The sequence below is a fragment of the Anabrus simplex genome, chromosome 3, assembly GCF_040414725.1.
Source record: "Anabrus simplex isolate iqAnaSimp1 chromosome 3, ASM4041472v1, whole genome shotgun sequence".
NCBI classification, from domain to species: Eukaryota; Metazoa; Arthropoda; class Insecta; order Orthoptera; family Tettigoniidae; genus Anabrus; species Anabrus simplex.
Window position 1 is genome coordinate 499,644,148 of NC_090267.1, and position 24,404 is coordinate 499,668,551.

At 39.1% G+C, this 24,404-nt stretch overlaps 1 protein-coding gene across 1 annotated transcript in view; it reads right to left on the reverse strand.

The window, feature by feature from the left end:
* The window catches only part of Ufsp2 (UFM1 specific peptidase 2), a 93,983-nt gene that overhangs the window by 38,455 nt on the left and 31,124 nt on the right, over window positions 1-24,404 (reverse strand). The window contains exons 6-7 of the mRNA XM_067143664.2: window positions 15,364-15,645; window positions 3,839-3,985 (exon numbers count right to left, since the gene is read on the reverse strand). Of these exons, the coding sequence (XP_066999765.1) occupies window positions 3,839-3,985; window positions 15,364-15,645 (429 nt within the window). The remainder of the gene's footprint in view (window positions 1-3,838; window positions 3,986-15,363; window positions 15,646-24,404) is intronic.

Sequence of the window (24,404 nt, forward strand, 5' to 3'; positions counted from 1 at the left end):
AGTGAAATGGCGATGGTACTATAACCCAACATGTAGCTGAAGCTGACGGCTGGCACAATTATAAATCAGCAGATCCCGATTTCAAGAATTTGCTGCTTACAGCGGTTTCAGGCTACAAACCATTGTGAGGTATGAAACCAGACACTAAATTAGAGTTTTTCAATTGTTTTTTTACCAATAATTTGTTCAGTAAAATTACTAACACAACCAGTCGGTATGTAATAATAATAATAATAATAATAATAATAATAATAATAATAATAATAATAATAATAATCCATAATGGCCCTACAGGAAACAAGGTACCCAGATGAAGAGATTTTTGAATCTGAAGGCTACCGATTTTTCAAGAGCAAAGCGCAAAGAGGAATCCTCAATGGAGCTGTGATGCTTGAAACGACGTTTGCTGTTAGAACCAAGATCCTTAAATCGGTTGCAAATTTCGAACCTGTGAATGACAGATTGTCTATACTCACAATTAAATGCGCAAACAAAACCTATGCCCTAGTTAACGCACATGCTCCTACAAACGATAAGAACAAGTCTGATCCAGACGAAGTTGATAATTTCTGGGACCTACTAGATGAAAAATTAAACAAAATCCCCGAACACCATGTCAAGCTCCTTTTGGGTGACTTCAATGCCCAACTAGGTTGTGAACAGAAGTACAAGAAAGTTATAGAAAATTACCCTGCTCACAAAAGAATCAATCCCAACGGCAAAAGACTGGTGTCCATTTGCGAAAATCACAACCTGCAGGTCATGTCGACCCACTTTCGCCATCTACCCAGAAAGCAAATGACTTGGCGTTCTCCCGTCCAAGCTCTCGGAGAGTTCCAAATTGATCATGTTGCATGGGTCAGTTATATATATATATATATTCGTCTGCGACTTCAAAATATTTATGGATCTTCATATGTTGTTCGATAGTGTTGTGACTTTGTACCTGACAGAGTGTAAAAACTGACCCATTTGACCGTTCTCCACTATTCATAAACATTGAGAGACTTTACTTATCATTACGTGTGCCGTACTACTTTTCATAATATTACGTATTGTTTTATTTCAAGTGACTCACAATTTCTACCCCCATCATCAATTTATATTTCATCTTATACCGATCCAGAGTTCACTTATTCTTTTTCATTTGTATTGTTTTTCTTGTTTTTTATATTTTGAACGGCTGACGATGACCTGGACTTGGGTCGAAACCGGTCCCATTTCTAATCACTATTAAATAAGAATGTAATCACTACATTCCTTTCTTTTATGTATTGAATAGGTTGAACCTCTTTTTCAATTATTTAATTTTTAACGTTAATACTTTCAATACGGAACAATGAAATTTTTATCTTTAAATGATAAACTTCGGCAAAGGGTCGAGGAGTTCCAGGAGAAGGCTAGACCAAATGACTGTGACTTTAACAACGCCAAGAGTCTCCTTGATGAGGCCGCCAAAGATGTTGCAGAAATCAAGAGAAGCAAAACGCATGCCTGGTGGAATGGTACCTGCGAATCAGTCCTTCAAGAAAGACTCAATGCGTGGAAACAAGTACTACTCTACGAAATCAGAAAATGATTGGGAAACCTACAAACGTGCCCAAGCAGCTAGGGTGTTCAGAACTGAGAAACATAAATACGAAAAATCCCTCATTGAAAAAATAGAACAAAACTTTAGGAAGAATGAAAGCAGAGAGTACTACAGAGCCTTCAAACGCAAACTCGCTGGCTATAAACCACCATCTCTATGCTTTGAGCAAAAGGACGGCACACTGGCGACGTCAAATGAAGAAAATTGCAGCATTCTGGCAGATTACTTCAAGAATTTACTTAATTGCTCTAAACCGCAAAGCGCCATTGAGACCAAGGAACCCTTACTCAGGTACCCGGATTCCAGACCACCCGACAGAGATGAAATCAAGCACCACATTGCCCGTCTCAAAAATAACAAAGCGCCGGGGGAAGACTCAGTAGTAGCAGAACTATGGAAATGTGCCCCAGAGGAATCACTTGATATCTTGCAAAAGCAAATAGAAGAAATTTGGAACAAGGAGACCCTACCCGAAGATTGGAAAATAGCTTTGATCCATCCATTACACAAAAAAGGCAGCATGAAGAACATCAACAACTACAGAGGGATATCTTTGCTACCCGTGACTTACAAAATTCTATCACTTGCCACTTTGGAAGCACAAGTCGAACATCAAATAGGTGAATACCAAGGAGGGTTCAGAAAAGGTCGCTCAACAGCTGAACAGATCCAAAATCTCAAAACGATCATCAAATATTGTACACTAAGGTCCAAGCAGTATGTGTCTGTCTTTGTGGACTTTAAGAAAGCGTACGACTCCATTGACCGGGAAGTCCTGCTAAACATCTTAAATGAATTTGGAGTTGATTTGAAACTGCTGGCATTAATTAGAACCACCCTGACCGATACAAAATCCAAGGTGAAGTTCCACGGATGTCTCTCGCATTCCTTTGACATCAAAACAGGAGTCCGACAAGGTGATGGGCTATCCCCGATACTCTTCAACTGTGTTCTTGAAAAGATCATCAGAACCTGGCGGGTGAGATTACAGGAAACCAACTACAGTCCATTGAGAATAGGGTCCAAATCCAAGGGGATCGCAACAGACTGCTTAGCATTTGCCGATGATATTGCTGTTCTCTCAAACGACATAGAAACCGCTAGAGCTCAAGTTGAAATTTTAAAGGAAATTTCCGAACAAACTGGTTTGCAGATATCGTTTGAGAAAACAGAAGTAATGACTAACATCAAAGAGGTTCCACCAAAACTCCATACAAAATACGGGGACATCACCCGAGTAGACAAATTCAAATACCTGGGTGAGATAATCATGAAAAATGGACTGGACAAAGAAGCACTTCAGGAGCGAGTACGCAAACTGGAAATAGCCTACCAAACATCTCGCACAATCTACAACAAAAAATGCCTTTCCCAAAACACCAAGATACGTCACTATGAAACAGTTCTGAAGCCAGTAGTTCTATATGCAGCCGAAACCCTGTCTCTAAATGCCAACAAAGGACTCCTTGAAGAACTGGAGAAAAGAGAACGCAAAATTGTGAGAGGAATCTTGGGATCAAAGTACAGAAATGGAATCCATCAAAAGAGATCCAACAAGGAAGTCTACAGCAAAATAGAGAAAATTACCGACACAATCAGAAAAAGACGGGCACGATTTTACGGTCATCTGAAAAGAATGGACGGAAGAAAGTTAACTAAAGAAATCTTTCACTTTTTTGATTCAAACCTCAAAACCACAATTCCCTGGTTTAGAAATACCAAAGAAGACCTGCAAATGCTACATATCTCAGCTGAAGACGCCCTTAATAGAGATCTCTTCCGCAAGAAAATATTGACGAATGGGCTAAACTGAGACGAGCAACCGAAGAGAAGACACGGTGTCCCTTGGACAGAGGAGCGTAAGCAGGCCCACTCACAAAGAATGAGGGAAATTTGGGCTCTAAAGAAGGCCAAGTTCAGTATCAAATGCAACAAGACTTAACGTGGTCCTTGATGGCCCCAGCGAATTATATATATATAATAATAATAATAATAATAATAATGTAAAATAATTTTCTTACACCAAATTGCACATATTGCTTTTATTGCTCCAATATACCTTGTTGTAAACGTTTATAACCAAAATACATCATTTAAGAGCAAGTGCTATCTCCAAAATCGTGAAATACGACTACAGGTCATGTAAGATGGAAAATAACATTTAAAATACGAGTAGTAGAGACAACATAGAGAACTTTAATTCTATGAGTAAGGGTTAATGTGAATCAGAGTGAATGAAAAACCTACCTCCAGATGGATTTAATCCTTCATGTGGATTAATCAGGGGAGAATGTGCTGTATTTTCTTCTTGGAAGTGATAAGCATTCCCTCTTCGAAAGAACGGTTTATCCAGAGGTAAGGCAAACTGTTTATGCAGGGCCTCTCTTGTTGAAACTGTGAAGCAGGAAGATAAGTACGTACTAAGTCCACAACTCCTCACCTTTCTTGGCCAAAGACTGAATTAATGCACGATACTACAGAGGATACTGATCATCATCTTCAATTTATACTACGAGGCGTGTTTTTTTTTAGCAAGTACCGTTTTGATATAGAAAAGTTTTCGCAAGTTGCTTTATGTCACACCGACACAGATAGGTCTTATGGCGACGATGGGTCAGAAAAGGGCTAGGCGTGGGAAGGAAGTGTCCGCGGCCTTTGCATTTGCTTGGTGTGAAAATGGGAAACCACGGAAAACCATCTTCAGGGCTGCCGACAGTGGAGTTCGAACCCACTATCTCCCGAATAATGGATACTGGCCGCACTTAAGCGACTGCAGCTATCAAGCTCAGTAGAAAAAAGGTAATGCAATATTTTAAACAATTGCTTTTTTTTCTCTTTTTTTTTCCTTCAAGTAAGCCTGTACATTAAACTACTTCCCTACAAGTTCCAGGCATATTAAGGCACTTGTCATATCGTGAAGCCAGCTTCTGAATTCCATCCGCATAGTAATCTACCGCCTGATGTGCCAGCCCCTGTTGCGAGGTCCTTTTTAGGTCATCATCATCATCATCATCATCGTGGCGTTGACTTCCTAAATGCTTTTTCAGGTGCAGCAAAAAAGTGGTAGTCACTAGACACTAGGTCACAACTATACGGAGGATGATCAAATTGACCCAAACTAAATGAAGCGATGAGGACTTGGGTTCAGTTAGCCGTGTGAGATCGCACATTGTTATGAAGCAAAAGAATCCCCCTTGTGAGCATGAAAAGCTGTTCGTTTTGAATTGCATGAGCACAACTTCCGATAATCTAAGCGTCCTGACATAATTTCATAAATAACACTCCTTGAAATTTCAGGCAACTCATAACTTAATGATGAAATTGTAAAGTATATGTTTTCTCGAACCTTTGCATCAACGTTTTGCACCAAGCCTTCAGTACTGACAGTCGGTCGCCCACTACGCCTCTCGTCGTGGACATTAGTATGGCCTTCTTTAAATGCTCTAACCCATTTTCTTACCATTGCTTCACTCATAGCATGTTCTCCATACATTTCATTAGTCTGCTGATGATTTTCAACAATTTTCATGCCTTTTCCACTTAAAAATCAAATAACAGTGCGTACTTCACACTCGGCGGGACCGTTAATTGTCAGAGGCATTTTCAATTCGCACAAACAAACATAAATACGGGTGAATGCTTACATAATGGCATATGTGGCTATCGTACAGATGTAAGCACTGAGCGCGCATGCTCTGAACGATGATCAAAGCGCTGCAGCGGCCATATTTTAAAAACGGTACTTACTTAAAAAACATGCTTTGTATTTTAAATTTAGCTCAGCCAAGAGAACCCATAATGGGCACCATTAATAATCCACATAACAATATCTTAACACTTTCAACACTAACATATTTTAACATGGACCCTCGCAGTGAACTGTATCTTTTTCCTAAATTTTAACACATTACACATAGTACATACCTGAGTTTTGTACCATAGGAAGGTATCAGTCATCCAAAATGAAGATGTCAATCAGAAATTATATACAGTATCTAATGTAATTTAATTATGAAAATCATAAAAAATGTACAGAAAAATGTTACATTTAAGTTATACCAATAAGCCTGCTCAAATAATGAAAATGAATCAATTGCTGTGGCTACTTAAGACAGAAATAAACACAATTACATTTGAAATACAAAATTTACCTATTTAGGAATAGTTTGGTATAGTAGCCCTGAAAACATTGGCCAATGCACAGTCCAACCTTGCACTGCTTACACCACCATCTACTTTCTTTTCACGGTACAGATGAATTATCAGCCTGCATCGCTTCATCTAAATGAAGAAAAAACCAGTAAGCCCAAGTTTCTGGAGAGGTGAAGTATTTTTTTATTGTTTGTATTTGGAGTAAAATAATGCAGCCAAAAACTTTCACTTGAAAGTGACAAAACAAATAAAAATCTTGCCTAAGCTACAACTTGATATAGATGTTGATTCCAATGGGGAACCTGAAATATTTGTTCTGAATGAGTAAATGTATAATACCAATATACTTGGTCCATTATTACCATTCCAGTAGAGGGTATAGTTTATCCTCAACTCTTTCTTCCCTTTACCTTTCCATTTAGTTTCACTCAGTCCTAGGATTGAGATTTTCCTTCTCTCCATGATATCCACTAACTCTTCACATTTCTCAGTCAAAGTCAGTACATTGATTGTTCCTATTCGAGTGTAATGTCTTCTCCGGGATTGTTGCACAATCGCAAGGCTTGGACTATCATCAGGCTGTAAGTCATCATACCTGGCGTGGGTCTGCGGTTGCTGTTGTCTACTCCGGGTTCTTTGTTTGCATCCGAGGCTCGTATAAGTGTTGAATGTGATTGCAGTTACTCTCCAACTGACTTGCTAGGCCTAACGTTAGAGAAGATTTTCTGTCAGGGTTATCAGCAGTTCCCTGACGCATCTGCAAGGCAGCAGCTTCCAGTTGAATTTATGTGTCATTTCCTACACAATGGCTTCAACAAGCCCCCTAAGGGTGAACTCTTCTGACCGTAGCCATTGGTTCTCTCTTAGTTTGTCAGGTTTGGTAACAGCCGCTCAACCCTCGGCCAGACAGTCGCAGGTAGCACTGTCTACTGTCGCATACAATAGCAGGATGACAAATCATGAAATTCTTAGGTTCATGTAAGTGGAACAAATTGACGTATGTGTCAAATTCATACACTGCGTATTGTTTGCTGGCGCCATCTCTTACTGAAACTGAAAAAGACTTATGCATACACCTGGTAGTTATTTGCAATTTACTTTTCAAAACTTTTATTAATGATTGGCTGTACTGTACACATCATATTGTGATGCAAATACTCCAGACTTACTTTGCATATCCTCGGTACTTCATTTTAAATCTACCTTCTTCTTCCGCCCTTGTTCTTCACATACTGGTCAATCGCCCGACTCTCCCGCTCCTCTGACGTCAATTCTACTTCTCATAATTTCTAGAATGAACTCTAATTCATATAAACACGTGCCACTGGCCTAACCTGGCAGGATGAATGAAAGCCCGCTCCCTGGTGGATGTACGAGCAGATTATCTTGGACAGAGCCGGTTCTCTGCTCCATGGACTGCAATGATTTTCCATGTGAGACATAGAGAGCAAATAATGAGAGATATCTCCTTTATTATCATATTCGTTGTTCCTGGCGGAGTTGGGGGAGTCATCTATGTACAGGCCAGTATCTTTCTTTCTGTGTCAACGAGCTACGGACTTTTGAACGACTCTAAGGGTCACATTCTCATTCAGTGCATTCAAACTGTTCTAACCTTTAATCTATCCTCGTGTGTTTTGGACTCGTTTCATCCATCTAACAACAAAATTTTCTGGTTGTCTCTCTCGGTTTCCTTCACCTCCTCCATTCCTTGGCCTATTCCATATTTTAATACAATTGTTTGTATCAATCACAGTATATAGGTCCTTAAGATATTTTGTATTAAACGACCTTAGCTTCTTTTTCATAATCTGTCTAGCAATTTTTGGTGAATTTCATTGTTGATCATGTTAAATAGGCTTATTTTGCTTACCTAAATTTATATAGCACTTATTTATTCTCCAAATATATTCCCCTGGAACATTAGTCCTAGCAAAAATTTCAGGCACAGATGTATGTACATGTAGGGGCCTAGCTCAACTGCTTTGATTAAAGTTGCTTTCATCACCCCTTTTTGTAACGTAATCACCTAAGTATCTTGCCCTAACATTTTTTGTGAAACCTATCTTAAACTCCCATTGGAAATTATTCCTCCAATTGTTTGTCATCCTCCGCTGGTCAGAAGTTTATTGAAGTAAAAGTAATTGTGATTATTGAAATTATCACTTCCTTTAACCACATTTATCGCCACCACTCTCTACATCCACGGATCCCTCTGGCCTTATTTTCCACTGCGTATGCTTGCTACAATAACTGTTTCATTATTATTCATGAGTTGTATTTTTGGGCTTATGCCATGTAAATAATTATAAACACACTCAACATTTCAAAAGGAACCTTGCCTTTCTTCATCAGGAGACAAAAGAGAAAAGAAACGACGTATTGATGGTTGCTAGGAGAAAGCAACAAGGAAGCTTCAAATGGTGCCCAAAGATGTAAAGGGGATGCCATTTTAGCCCAATGCTAGAGACAATGAATAGTAACAGCAAAGCATTACTCTCTAATGGTTCTGATTATAGGTAGCCATGATTCACTGAGGTTGTAACCTGTATCGCGGTTGAAATTATCTGGATGTTTACGTATTTCAACCGCCTCCCTGATAATTCTTGGGCGATATTGCTCTATACGGGCAAGAACATCCAATTCTTGGAACAAGACATCATGACCAGGTGTTAGGACATGATCAGCAACAGCTGATTTATCAGGTTGGTTGAGTCTGATACATCTGGTATGTTCTTTGATGCGAGTACACACCGTTCTCGAAGTCTGCCCAATATAAACCTTGCCACAAGTACAGGGAACTCTGTAGATACCAGGTTGTTGTAATTTAGGCAAACTATCCTTAGTTGGTCGCAGGAGTTGCCTAATCTTAACTGATGTTCCAAAAACAGTTCGTACATGGTACCTACGTAAGATTTTAGCAATACGATCCGTCGTGTTATGTATGTAAGGTAGGTAAGCAGTTTTTTTACATCTTTTTCCTTAACAGACGTCCGATTATGTGCCGATTTCAGAACCCTTGAGATCAAAGCTCTGCTGTAACTGTTGCTCCCAAAGGTGGTTCTCAAGGTGTTAATTTTCTCTTGTAGATCTGACGCTTCACAAATCCTCCTGGCCCTGGTAGTCAGAGTTGTAAGGACACCATGTTTCTGGGCATGGTGATGGTGAGAATCTGCGTGGAGATATCTATTGGTGTGTGTAGGCTTACGATACATGCTGTGTCCTAAAGATCCATCCTCTTTCTTGGTGACGAGAACATCTAAAAATGGTATCTTGCCGTCAGATTCCATTTCCAAGGTGAAACAAATGGAAGGATGCTGGCGATTAAGGTGATCCACAAAGTGACCAAGATTGTCTTCACCTTCTGTCCATACGACGAACGTATCATCTACAAATCGCCACCAGATCTTCGGTTTGCAAGGTGCCGACGACAAAGCTTTCTCTTCGAAGTTTTCCATGAAGAAATTGGCCACAACAGGAGAGAGAGGACTTCCCATGGCCACACCATCTGTCTGTTTATAATATTTCCCATTCCATAGAAAGTAGGAGGAGGTCATGCAGTGATAGAAAAGCCTTGCGATCTCTTCAGTAAAAATATCATTAATGAGAGACATAACACCATCAACAGGTACTCTCGTAAACAGAGACACCACGTCGAGACTCACCAAGATATCGCCTGGCTGAAGTGATATAGTTTTTAACTTCTCAATGAAGTGTGTGGAGTCCTTAATATATGAAGGGGTGTTACCCAGGTATGGTTGAAGAAGACTACCTAAATATTTCGAAAGGGGATATGTCGGGGAACCAATCGTACTGACAATAGGCCTAAGAGGAACACTCTCCTTATGTATTTTGGGAAGGCCATACAGTCTCGGAGGAATAGCATCCCCCGGAAGGAGAATCTTTGCTGTATCTTCTGGAATAGAAGATTGCTTGACCAATTTGATGGTCATATTTGAGTAGCGAGTTGTGGGATCACGACTGTTAATCCTGTATATAGGATCAGCTAACAAGGACAAGATCTTGTTGTCATATTCATCTTTATCCATCACCACCATCACGTTACCCTTGTCAGCGGGGAGAACGATTACATCAGAATTGTCCCTTAGATTTTTAACGCCCGGATTTCACCTTGTTTTAAGTTGGACTTAGGTGGAACTCTGGAACATTCTTGTCTAACTTCCTCAGCCTCTTCAGGTGTGAGGTTATGTACCGAGGATTCTATAGATGTAATAAGTTCCTCAATTGGAATTCTTCTAGGCGCTACAGGAAAGTTGAGACCTTTGGCGAGAACTGCCTCTTGGGTTTCATTCAAAGGCATACTGGACAAATTTACGACAACTTTGTTGGAATCATGTCTAATGGCATGTGGTTTCTGCATCTGACATAACCTTTCATATTTGGAAATACGCCTGCCCCTAACCTGATCTAGTATGCTGTTGGCTTGCACTGCAGTAATACGATCAAACACCTTCCATAATTCCTCATCTACGAAGTTCGAGAGGCGTAGATGCAGCTGTAGCAACTCCCTCGAGATTGAATCCAACTCCTTACGAGTCTGCTGTATCCTCTCTATCAATAACGCCTTGCTAGTACGACGATAGATTCTCATAGCTTTTGGTGTTCTGAAGGTATGCTTCAACATAACAAAATTTGGTAGTATATCATGGTCCCGGCATCTTAAGAGAAAAGTGAGAGAGGAAATAAGACACCTTCTTGCGACGTAATCTACTAAATTTAGACATCGATCGAAAAATATCCTCCCCATAGAGGTTTCTAATATTATCATATAGACTTTCACGGCCCGTGTAACTATTCATGATAAAGATGAATATGACAACAAGATCTTGTCCTTGTTAGCTGATCCTATATACAGGATTAACAGTCGTGATCCCACAACTCGCTACTCAAATATGACCGTCAAATTGGTCAAGCAATCTTCTATTCCAGAAGATACAGCAAAGATATTCCTTCCAGGCGATGCTATTCCTCCGAGACTGTATGGCCTTCCCAAAATACATAAGGAGGGTGTTCCTCTTAGGCCTATTGACAGTACGATTGGTTCCCCGACATATGTCCTTTCGAAATATTTAGGTAGTCTTCTTCAATCACACCTGGGTAACACTCCTTCATATATTAAGGACTCCACACACTTCATTGAGAAGTTAAAAACTATATCACTTCAGCCAGGCGATATCTTGGTGAGTCTCGACGTGGTGTCTCTGTTTACGAGAGTACCTGTTGATGGTGTTATGTCTCTCATTAATGATATTTTTACTGAAGAGATCGCAAGGCTTTTCTATCACTGCATGACCTCCTCCTACTTTCTATGGAATGGGAAATATTATGAACAGACAGATGGTGTGGCCATGGGAAGTCCTCTCTCTCCTGTTGTGGCCAATTTCTTCATGGAAAACTTCGAAGAGAAAGCTTTGTCGTCGGCACCTTGCAAACCGAAGATCTGGTGGCGATTTGTGGATGATACGTTCGTCATATGGACAGAAGGTGAAGACAATCTTGGTCACTTTGTGGATCACCTTAATCGCCAGCACCCTTCCATTTGTTTCACCTTGGAAATGGAATCTGACAGCAAGATACCATTTGTAGATGTTCTCGTCACCAAGAAAGAGGATGGATCTTTAGGACACAGCGTATATCGTAAGCCTACACACATCAATAGATATCTCCACGCAGATTCTCACCATCACCCTGCCCAGAAACATGGTATCCTTACAACTCTGACTACCAGGGCCAGGAGGATTTGTGAAGCGTCAGATCTACAAGAGGAAATTAACACCTTGAGAACCACCTTTGAGAGCAACGGTTACAGCAGAGCTTTGATCTCAAGGGTTCTGAAATCAGCACATAATCGGATGTCTGTTAAGAAAAAAGATGTAAAAGGAACTGCCTACCTACCTTACATACATAACACGACGGATCGTATTGCTAAAATCTTACATAGGTACCATGTACGAACTGTTTTTGGAACATCAGTTAAGATTAGGCAACTCCTGCGACCAACTAAGGATAGTTTGCCTAAATTACAACAACCTGGTATCTACAGAGTCCCCTGTACTTGTGGCAAGGTTTATATTGGGCAGACTTCGAGAACGGTGTGTACTCACATCAAAGAACATACCAGATGTATCAGACTCAACCAACCTGATAAATCAGCTGTTGCTGATCATGCCCTAACACCTGGTCATGATGTCTTGTTCCAAGAAGTGGATGTTCTTGCCCGTATAAAGCAATATCGCCCAAGAATTATCAGGGAATCATGGCTACCTATAATCAGAACCATTAGAGAGTAATGTTTTGCTGTTACTATTCATTGTCTCTAGCATTGGGCTAAAATGGCACCCCCTTTACATCTTTGGGCACCATTTGAAGCTTCCTTGTTGCTTTCTCCTAGCAACCATCAATACGTCGTTTCTTTTCTCTTTTGTCTCCTGATGAAGAAAGGCAAGGTTCCTTTTGAAATGTTGAGTGTGTTTATAATTATTTACACGGCATAAGCCCAAAAACACAACTCCTGAATAGTTACACGGGCCGTGAAAGTCTAAATGATAATGTTTCATTATTATTATTCTTGATCTTTAAACCTGTTAATTATCAAACTCGAACTCGGCAAGCAACCCCTAACATGGCGATGCTGGGTAGGTTTGTCTCAACAACAGCTAATAAGGCTCCTGCTCACTCAACAAATGAGATTACCACATGCTGTGAATGACAACTGTAGTCTTGCATGGAGGATCTTCTTAGAGTTTTATACCTTATAAGAGATGCAATGCTTAATTTTATTCTAGCATGCATACAGAATCTTAGCTGCGATTATAGAGTATTAAAAAATGGGAAGACTGTAGGATAATCCGATGATCGGTTAAGCAAGGTTCTCTTGTACTAACATTATGAAATTATGATATAAATATCTTTCCTGTAACATGATTGAATATAAAGTTACACTTCTCATACGCAAAATTAAGGGACAGAAGATGAGCTTGGAACAGGAGAGTGGGGTTGAAAGAACATAATTCTGGAGTGGTGTAAAAAGGTAAAGTGGAAAGTAATTCATTGAATAGCTCTTGGTGGTTCATCAGCATTCTATTTGTAAGAAAGTAAGCAAGCTAGTAGTTTTGCCTAGCCATTGATATTGTGATCACCGTCAAGAGACTTTCAGTTTTTATGCAGAATTCAATCGATGACACGAGTTCTCATTTTCATATGCACTGGTTGGGATTCAAACTGTAACTGTGCACACCCACCACCAACAGTGTAAATGAGACTAAGTCTCTCACAGTTACCAACTGATGAGCCCAAATTGGCACACTGGGACGAAACGTTGACAACCAAGAATGAGTTAGCTGGAAAATTTATACTTTCCAATAATGGACCAATTATTTTGGAATTATGTATTTACTCATTCAGAACAAATATTTCAGGTTCCCTAAGGGAATCAATATCTATATTATATTAAATATAAATATGGTAGTACTGTCGAAAAAAACTCACTTCTTTCTTACAGAATACTGCTGATTGAAACTGTGAGCTCACTGCATTAGTTTTGTTACATCCTAAGGCCCCGTACACAATGCAAACGTAACCGTAAACTGAATGATGCAACGTAATGGTAAAATTAACGGAAAATTTGTGGTATTCACAATGGAGGAACGCAACATGAATGTAAAGAGTACACAGCAACCAATCAAAACACTGCCATGTTATTTAGTACGGAAGTTGGGTTTTAGGCTTTCTCGCAGTTTTATATTGTAATACCTTGGTGGAATCAAACAATGTGGTAGCAGAATTCATATTACTCCAAACATCTCTTGCTTTGCTCCTGGGAACTATGTACCTGAAAGGGCGAAGTAAAGTACAATGCAGAAAATGGGTTCATCCCTTGAATCAGAGAAGGTTTTCTCAGGGTGATTTCGGTGGTCTACTATAAGAAATGGTCCTCATCAATTCGTTTTGCACATGCGGATGAAACTTGAACTGTTTGACACACGATTTGTGTCCCCTTTTCTAATAAAAAGAAGTGTAACATCTCCTTTGCCGGCATCTATGCGCATAGCTATCACACACTGCTGAGATGTTTTGGAACAATATAATTTTCGTAACCTAGTAGTCTCAATCAACAAATTAATTTAAAAACCATCTAATTGATACTTAATTTTTTGCGTTTGGTAAAATTAAAAATACATTAGCACACACAGAACATGTTTCAACCACTTAGTGGTCATCTTCAGCTGTATAAAGATAGTTTAGATGAAAACATTTGGACAGTAAGCACATTAAACCTTAAAACTATGTCCCATGGGATCCTAAAAACTATTGCTCTAGGTGCTCTAAAAGAAGGGAGGGGGTCAAGGGTTGGGGGAGGTTGGGGGTAAGGTAATATGTATGGATGATACTTAAATTACAATTCGCGTCTACAATTGTGTTAAAAAAATTATTAACTAATATATATATTTAAAATATTTAAAAGCGTCTGTGGTGATACACTTTTCATAATAATGCTGGGTGGCATGAATAATGTATGCTAATGTATTTTTAATTTTGCCAAACGCAAAAACTAAAAGTATCGATTAGGCGGTTTTTAAATTAATTTGTTGATTGTACTCATCGATACGGTCATGAAGTGGATGGCTTGCAATACCCAGTAGTCTGTCATAATGTTAAGAAATATACAGGGACACTGTTTTATCTATGACGGGGATTGTCACTCGGCCGGTCGCCAGCGCTGCGAGCTTGTCTCCTGCCATTTACTGTCAGATTTATTTTCTACAGCGTATTTATTTATTTCCACGTATTCTCTTTCAGTACAGCATCTTTGTAATTCCTTTCCCTTTTACCAAACACACAAACAAGGAATGTTTTGAAAGAGAATTTCAAGTGTTTAGTTGAAAGAGGTTATTATATCGTGCATAAAATACAATGTTTACGATGATCTGATTGGCTGGTTCTTAAACTTAACGTAAAATTAACCGCAAGAGCTTGGAGTCTGCAATCCCTTAATTTTACGGACTCACAGTCAAGTTTACGTCGGCGCATTGTGAACGGTTCCATGAGATAACATGGCCGCAAACTTCTAAGTTAATGGTAATTTTAAGTTTGCGTTACGTTATGTTTACATTGTGAATGGGGCTTATGAACTTGATGATAACTATTGTTTTAATAATAATAATAATAATAATAATAATAATAATAATAATAATAATAATAATAATAATGTTATTTGCTTTACGTCCCTCTAACTACTTTTTCGGTCTTCGGAGATGCCGAGGTGACACGAGGTTGACGTATTTGAGCACCTTCAAATACCACCGGACTGAGCCAGGATGGAACCTGCCAAGTTGGGGTCAGAAGGCCAGCGCCTCAACCGTCTGAGCCACTCAGCCCGGCTAAGTATTGTTTAAAGGAGCCTAAAACATCTAGGTCATCAGCCCCCTAAGAACTTGAAGTGATCTACCTGGCCCCGTTTCATATTCCTTACCTGACTTTCAATCCTCCTCTATGTTTCTACCCAACTGACATTACTCCAGTCTTGGAACTGCTACAATACACAAAAATAATATCACAATCTTCCCCTACAACAAATAATGCTCAAATTTCATACTTACAAAGTTTACTCTCGTCATAAGCTTTAGGATACATGAGGGTGTAGAAATGGCTGAAGTTGGGTGGCAAGAAATGGAACGGCTCTGGAATGGATGGCACAACTTTGCCATTGCCTGACTCCCTTTCTTCGCGGCCCAATTGCAGTAGCAAACAACCCTCAGTCAGCTTGATGTTGCGACAAGCACTCTCTACCAATACAGCGTACAGGTCCAAAATCTTCGTTTTTCGGCTCACCATAGACAGAGCATCAACACGAATTGCCATCTTTAGGCAATCATAAGTTTCTGCAAAGACGAATCAATTAAATAATAATAATAGAAGAAATAAGAATATCTGTAGAAAAAACGAAATTTAGGACAAATATAAAAAATGCTCCAGAATTTCTAAAAACAGAAAATGGTCGAACAAGGAAAGTAAAGAAATTCAAATATTTCGGAGAAACAATTCAAGAAAATGGTCTGGAAAAATCCGCTATAGAAGAAAGGATACACAAGATGGAAAGAGCATACGGTACAATTATGAATATATACAACAAACCGTACTGACGGTCTTCACTTTACAATGGCGAAAAATGAGGGTATCCTCCTATTCAATGATGTATTCCTATTCAATGATGATGTATTGAATAGGAGGATACCCTCATTTTTCGCCATTGTAAAGTACAACAAAATGTGTTTATCTAAAAACCTCAAAATACAACACTACAACACAGTAGTCAAACCGTAATGCCTATACATGAGTGAATGTCTAGTACTAAATTACAAGCTAAATAAATTAGAAGTACTGGAAAGGAAAATTATACGGAAAATACTCGGTCCGCTAAGAACTACAGAACTCTGGAAATCAAGAAGTAATGAGATATGCCGGAACATAGAAAACATAACAAATACAATGCAGAGAAGCAACTGATATGTTTTGGACAGTTATACAAAATGGATGAAAAGAGGTTAACCAAACAGAGCTTCAAATATGTTTGGAACAAGATGTCAACAACAACATGGATTCATGAAGTCAAGAAAGATTTGGAAAGAAACAACATAAGGGAAGAAGAAGCAACAGAGAGAGAAAGAATTTTAGAAAGTGTTAAAAATACAAGGATTCCAAGGTCAGGAGGGTAAGAAAACAGGCTCAAAATAGTCTGAGGAGAGTGAGCCGATGAAGGAGTATTGGAGGAAGAAGAAGGAACAAATTTTTTTTTTTTTTTGCTAGGGGCTTTACGTCGCACCGACACAGATAGGTCTTATGGCGACGATGGGATAGGAAAGGTCTAGGAGTTGGAAGGAAGCGGCTGTGGCCTTAATTAAGGTACAACCCCAGCATTTGCCTGGTGTGAAAATGGGAAACCACGGAAAACCATCTTCAGGGCTGCCGATAGTGGGATTCGCACCTACTATCTCCCGGATGCAAGCTCACAGCCGCGCACCTCTATGCACACAGCCAACTCGCCCGGTAAGGAACAAATTATGAAGCACTGAAATTGTCACGGGGTCCCTAGAAGACCCTAACGAAAAATTCATAATAATAATGTTGCTGGTTTTACATCCCAATAAATACTGTTTTTAAATGGTTGCCGGAGACACCAAGGTGCCAGAATTTTGTCCCACAGAAGTTCTTTTATGTGGGGGTAAATCTACCGACATGAGATTGGCTTAAGTGAACAGCTACAAATACTACTGGATTGAGCCAGAATCAAATCTGCGAACTTGGGAGTCAGAAGGCCAGCGTTCTACCTTCTCAGCTACTCAGTGCAGCATTTACAACATGAGTGCCTAGTAGATTTCTATTTTCTACCGAAATACTAGGGAGTGTAACTTTGGATACTGGACAGGGGAAGGTGTCCTAACATCACAAACAGCTATCACCCCAGTATTTACTTGTATTAAGTACAGAACCACTTGACGAAAATCTACATCAGCTGAGTCACTGTCAGTGTAAGGTTCTGAATGTTTAGTTTCTTACTATATGAAGAGTGGAATTCAAATGTTTAACAATGAATGTGGTGCAAGTACTATTAAAATCATCATCATCGTTGATCATCTCCAAATGCCTGGGTGTGGTGTACGAGTCCCTCCATCTTTGTCTGTCCATGAACCACTGTTCTCTCATAATCTTCTCCCGATCTTGTTCTCTCTCCTCAACATCTTTCTTTATCAGATCGGTCCATTTTCCCCCTGGTCTGTCCGCTGGTCTTTTTCCTTTTACTTCTCTTTCCTATTCTCTTCTTGCACTCATCCTTTTTAGATGACCAAACCACTTCAGTCTTGCTTTCTTGATCCTATGTAGTAGGGAGTCTCCTATTCCCACCTCCTCTCAGACTTTCTCATTCCTGAACTTGTCCTTCTTGGTCGTCTGTACCATGGTGCATAGGAACTTCATTTCTGTAGCTTCGAGTTTTGAGTTGTCTTGTCCCGTTAACGAGATAGTTTCCAAGCTATATGTGAGATTGGGTTCATAATATGATTTATACAATGTCATATTAGCTTTCAATTGTGCTTGTTTATCCCACAGCAGTTGTCTTACTTGGTGGTAAAACTGAGTTGTTAATTCGACTGTCCACCTCATATTTTGCAAGGTTGTCTTTTGATACTATACTACTCAAGTACTTAAACATTGGAACACTGTCCAGTTTGGTGTCATTTATTCCGATTCGTGGTTTGTCATCTCCCCTCTGTAAGTTCTTCACAACCGACTTAGCCTTGTTGATATTTAACCCATTCACTGCAAAACCTGTATATATACGTTACTAAACGCCATGCCTCGTCCGCCAAACCCGTATATATACGTTTTGGTGCAGTGTGTACTTCACTGATCTCACAAATGAATGGGATATAGTGTCATGCTTTGAGATTCCGTGGAAATGCTCAAAGTAGTTCTGTACGGCAGATATACCACTCCATTTCGCGTGCTTTGAAAGTGGTCTGGTGTTATTTCAACTTCGTTGGAGTGGAACATCTTTCCCACTAACGTGTAGCCATCATGGCGACTTGAAGTATACATTCATCTCTTGTTGACAAAGAAATTGAATGTTTCCTCATAAATAGTGATTCTGGAGAGCTGTATTTTGATAATGAAGATGGAGAATATCTAGGTGGCGATATTGAACTACAAGAAAGTGTAAGACAAAGCAATAATGATAAGTCTCATGCGGAATTGCCACTCCCTCCTCAGATAAACTCTTTTTCCCCAAATGTTAACGATTTTGATAATACCAGATCTTGAATCAACGATGGATGAATGACATTTGTAAAAGCATAGAACATGATATGAAAATCGGAAATGTTGACAGAGCATACAATCAAGTAAAAAGAACACAATTCAAAGCTAAAATGAAATCCAGTGTAATAAAAGATACGGAAGGAAGTCTGTTAATAGAAGATGAGGAGGTAATGAAGAGATGGAAAGAGTATTTGGAGGATCTATATAATGGAGAAGAAATTGACAATGTAGATGAGTACATCATAAAACAAGACCAGGTTTCACAAGATGAACTAGGTCCTCCCATAGTGAGAAGTGAATTCAAAACAGCACTGCAACAGCTGAAAAAGAACAAGGCTCCTGGACCAGACAAACTGCCTGCTGAACTGTGGAAAAACTGTGGAAAAAAGCTGAAGGATGAACTCTTCAAAATCATCCAGTACTGCTATGAAAACGGAGATATGCCAGAGGATTTTGTTGAAAGCAAAGCAGTACTTCTGCACAAAAAAGGAGATTCAACAGAATGCTCCAATTACAGAATACTAAGTCTTGTTTCACATGCAGCAAAAATATTCACATGCATATTAAAAAACAGAATCAAAATGAAAATTGAGCAGAATCTAGATGATGATCAGTTTGGGTTCAGGAAAGGAGTAGGAACAAGAGAAGCTATTATAGCACTTAAAACCACCTTGGAGAGAAGACTGGAGCTTAACAGAAATACATATATACCTTTTGTTGACCTGGAAAAAGCTTTTGACAATGTTCATTGGAAAAGGCTGTTCAAAATTATGAAGGACATTCATTTGGACTGGAAAGACAGAAAAGCAATACTCAACCTCTACATCAATCAAAGAATAAACATCAAAAGTAATGATAAAGTATGCAAGGTGAGAATCAGGAAAGGAGTAAGACAGGGGTGTTCCTTATCACCATTTCTATTTAATCTGTACATTGAAGAGGCCATGAAAATTTTTAAATCCAAAACACCTGGCATTAAAATAAATGGAACAACTGTACACTGTATTAGATTTGCCGACGATATTGCACTTCTGGCTGACAATGAGAAGAACATGCAGATCATGCTCAACAAATTAACATCCATCTTAAAAGATTTCCAACTTAACATTAATGTAAATAAAACTAATGTTATGGTTGTAAGCAAATCTAAAATGAAGCCAGAGGCACAGCTCAGAATTGGAAATATTTTAATAAAACAGGTGCACAAGTTCTGCTACTTAGGATCAGTTATTACCGATGACAACAGATGCACTGTGGAAATAAAAAAAAGGATTTCCCTGTGTAAGAAAGCCTTTGAGGAGAAGAAGCAGCTCTTAACTAATAAATCCTTAAATACTGAACAAAAGAAATTATTTATCAAAACGTTCATTTGGAGTGTGCTGCTATACGGCTGTGAAGGATGGACTCTCTTGAAGGAGGACGTGAAACGACTAGAGGCAGTGGAAATGTGGCTATGGAGGAAGATGACTAGAACTAGCTGGATTGAGAAGAAAACTAATGAAGCAGTGCTTAGAGAAATAAACACCCAGAGGCATTTAATAACAGCGATAAAAAGGAGAAAAGCATCAGTTTTCGGTCATATTCTCCGGCATAATAACTTCATAAAGAACTTGTTCGAAGGCAAGGTGATGGGAAAGAAAGGCAGAGGGAAACCACGGAAGAAGATCATTGAAGAGGTAGTTGAGATGATGGGATGCCAAGGTTATGGAGAGATGAAAAGGATCGCAGAGAGAAGAGATCAATGGTTGCAGCGACAAGGCGAAGCCTTTAGATGATGATGATGATATTATATTATTTATATTTATATTATATTTGAGCGGAGTGGCCGTGCATGTTACGACTGTGGAGCCAAGCTCTGCATTCGGCAGGCGAATGAGTTCAAACCCCACCGTCAACTGTCCCGAGAATGTTCTTTTTGTGGTTTTCCTTTTGCACTCCAAAGCAAATGCCGGGACAGTTCCTATTCATAAGCCACAGCCGATTCCTTCCACTCAGTTTCACCATCATTCATTTCATATTCACTATCCTCTCAACTAAGGTTTGCGTCAGGAAGGGCATCCGGCCGTAAAATATAAACTCGCTTCATCCCTGACCCCGTATTGGTCTGCGGGGCTAAAGCGATGTATGCATTCCATTAATAGTATCAGTAACAATTTATCTCTAAAAGTGCTTCTTCCTTATATATATATTTTAAAAAAAAGCCGTCCAGAGGGTTCGCTTGGTCATCAAACCTTGGCAGTGAAAAGGTTAAATCATGTCTCTTAAACTCATGACTCCATTTCAGCAGCTTTTCCAGATCACCACGTTGTCAGCAAAGATGAAAGCTTGCAAGTCCTGCTGCTCCTTCCTTTTCAGTGCCTTTGTTATGGCACCCATCACAGTGATAAAAAGGAGGGGGGACAAAGGACTGTCTTGCTGTATTTCTCTTTTCAATTCAAACCATCTGGGCAACCCACAACTTCTGTTTTTTCATACAGCACCTTCACTTTCACAGTAAGACTGTCACAAACTCCCAGCTCTTTTAGGCATCCCCAGATATGCTCCTTTGGTACGCTACCATAAGCCTTTTCGATGTCTAAGAATAGTAGGAAGAATTGGTTGGCCTTTATTCCCAGTGCTTTTCCATCAACATCCTGACATCAAAGATAAGGTCTGTAGTTGTTCTTCCAGGCCTAAAACCACATTGTTCGTCTTCCAATAAAGGTTCTACAAGTCCTCTTAATCTACTCTCTATGATTTATTTCAGAAGTTCAGTACTATTAAAATATCAAAATGAATACAGAAAACAAATGAATCGTGCTGAGGTTACGTTGACATTTATTAAGAGTATTTTAAGTTTTATATGGGTGGGTAACCAAACCCCCTGTAAAACCATCATCATTTATCTGGGTTTGAGATCGGCAAGGTTGACTTGTGAGAGAGAACTGGATATCAAGTCACCAAGCTGCACAATGACAGAATAACAATAGTGAAAGAATATTTATCATGAAGACAGAATACACAAGATCCTCGAGAAGTTGGAACTATCCACGCTGACGGTGAAGATCTACCATGAATAGAGAAGTATCTTGGCTCCACAATCTCTGACAATGGCCGAATTACTGACAAGGTCAACACGCAGCCTGGCTGAAGTGGCGAATGTCAACAGTTATTATCTGCAACTATCAAATGAAGGACCATCTGAAGTCTTAAGATCTACCGGACTGTTATCCGTCCTCTCATTCTCTACGACACTGAGTGTTGGCCAGACACAGAGGAGGCTGAACACCGATTAAGCAAAGACGAAGATTTTTAGATGGACAGCTGACATCACTAGACTGGATCATATTTCTAATGATGTTATTAGGAAATGTTTTTGCTTTGCACAGATCCAAAAGAAAATGCAGGATAGCCGTCTATGCTGGCTTGGGTATGTACAATACATACAATACATTGATAAAATTGGCGTTGCTAAAAAGAGGCCAAAGGGACAACCAAGACGGCGATGGGCTGATACAGTGCAAATGACCTGAAGGCTGTAAATCTCCATCCAGGCATGGCCCGAGACTGAACTACAGGGAGACAACGAATCCACACGGTGGACCCTACCACCAGGCGGGAAAAACGCTAATGAAGAAGAAGACTGATAGATCAATTAAGAAAGTGATGGCCATTGGAACAAGCATTTTTATATTGAAAACATTTCTTAGCAGAGAAAGTAGGGGGTCCCCATACCATGAAAAATGTAAAATTAAGCAATTTCCTCAACTGCACCGAAAGCTGAAGGGCTAAAGGGATGAAAAGGTTTCAAATTGTGAGTCTTGGATAGCTCTATCAAACTAAGAAAATATATTTTAAAAATCACTTCCGGCCTAAATGCAGTTCCGGAAAAATAGTCTAAAATCTCTTATTTCTTTTTTATTCAAATCCTAGCCAAATTAACTTATTTACATAATTATTTTTGTAATCTGTTCCATGGTTCAATAACCTCAGGCGTATTTCGACTTTTTGAAAAATGTCCACACCGAATGTAGTTATAAGAGCTTAAATGAAACTCTGCATTGACTCACATTAGCTCTCGTAATGATAGAAAAAGACAAACTGCAAATCTAATCAATAAGAAGATTAAGAAAAAGAATGTAATTTTTAGGAATAAATAAAGAATATACTGTATTCTCATACTTTATTATATTTTATTTACCTAAAATTCGTAGCTCATATCCCTAGGATGTTTTCAACATTGAGTTGCTTACCTGAAGGGCTAGAACTGTGGATTTTTTACTAATCTGTGAGAGGGTGAAGGATTTTAATCTTGAATGTATGGTCACCGATTTTTATAAGAGACTTTAAAACCCTATAAAATCAAAATAATAAGTTTTGCTCTTGTTTCTGTGTTCTGTTTGACATTAATCAAATAAATAATTATAATGGAACACAAGGTTCTTGTAAAATGTAAAAATTGTTATACAAAATATCTTAAACATGTGCCCTCAGGTCCAGTGTTGACAATCAGCATATTTTAAGACAACAGATTTTAGATAGAATTGTGTGTGTATGAGTCATCAGTCCATAGACTGGTTTGATGCAGCCCTTCGTGCGACCCTATCCTGAGCTAACCTTTTCATTTCTACGTAACTATTGCATCCTACATCTGATTTAATCTGCTTGTCATATTCACTTTGGTCTACCCCTACCGTTCTTACCACCTACACTTCCTTCAAAAACCAACTGAACAAGTCCTGGGTGTCTTAAGATGTGTCCTATCATTCTATCTCTTCTTCTCGTCAAATTTAGCCAAATCGATCTCCTCTTACCAACTCGATTCAATATCTCTTCGTTTGTGATTCGATCTATCCGTCTCACCTTCAGCATTCTTCTGTAACACCACATTTCAAAAGCTTCTATTCTCTTTCTTTCTGAGCTAGTTATTGTCCATGTTTCACTTCCATACAATGCCATGCTCCACACGAAAGTATTCAAAAACATCTTTCTAATTCCTATATCAATGTTTGAAGTGAGCAAATTTCTTTTCTTATGAAAGCTCTTCCTTGCTGGTGCTAGTCTGCATTTTATGTCCTGTTTACTTCTGCCATCATTAGTTATTTTACTACCCAAGTAACAATATTCATCTACTTCCTTTACGACTTCATTTCCTAATCTAATATTTCCTGCATTACCTGCCTTCATTCGACTGCACTCCATTACTTTTGTTTTGGTCTTATTTATTTACATCTTGTACTCCTTACCCAAGACTTCGTCCATACAATTCAGCAACTTCTTGAGATCTTCTGCAGTCTGAGATAAAATAACAATATCATCGCCAAATCTCAAGGTTTTGATTTCCACTCCTTGGAATGTGATTCCCTTTCCAAATTCCTCTTTGATTTCCTTTACTGCCTGGTCTATGTAAACATTGAAAAGAAGGGGGGATAAACTGCAGCCCTGCCTCACTCCTTTCTGGATTGCTGCTTCTTTTTCAAAGCCCTCAATTCTTATCACTGCAAACTGGTTTTTATACAGATTGTAGATAATTCTTCGTTCTCAATATCTGATCCCAATCACCTTCAGAATCTTAAATAGCTAGGTCCAATCAACATTGTCGAATGCCTTTTCTAGATCTACGAATGCCATGTAAGTGGGCTTGTCCTTCTTGATTCGATCCTCTAAGATCAGACGTAAAGTCAGGATTGCTTCACATGTTCCTACATTTCTTCCGAAGCCAAATTGATCTTCTCCCAACTCAGCCTCAACTTGTTTTTCCATTGTTCCGTAAATAATACGTGTTAAAATTTTGCAGGTATGAGATACTAAACTAATGGTGCAGTAGTTTTCACACCTGTCAGCACCA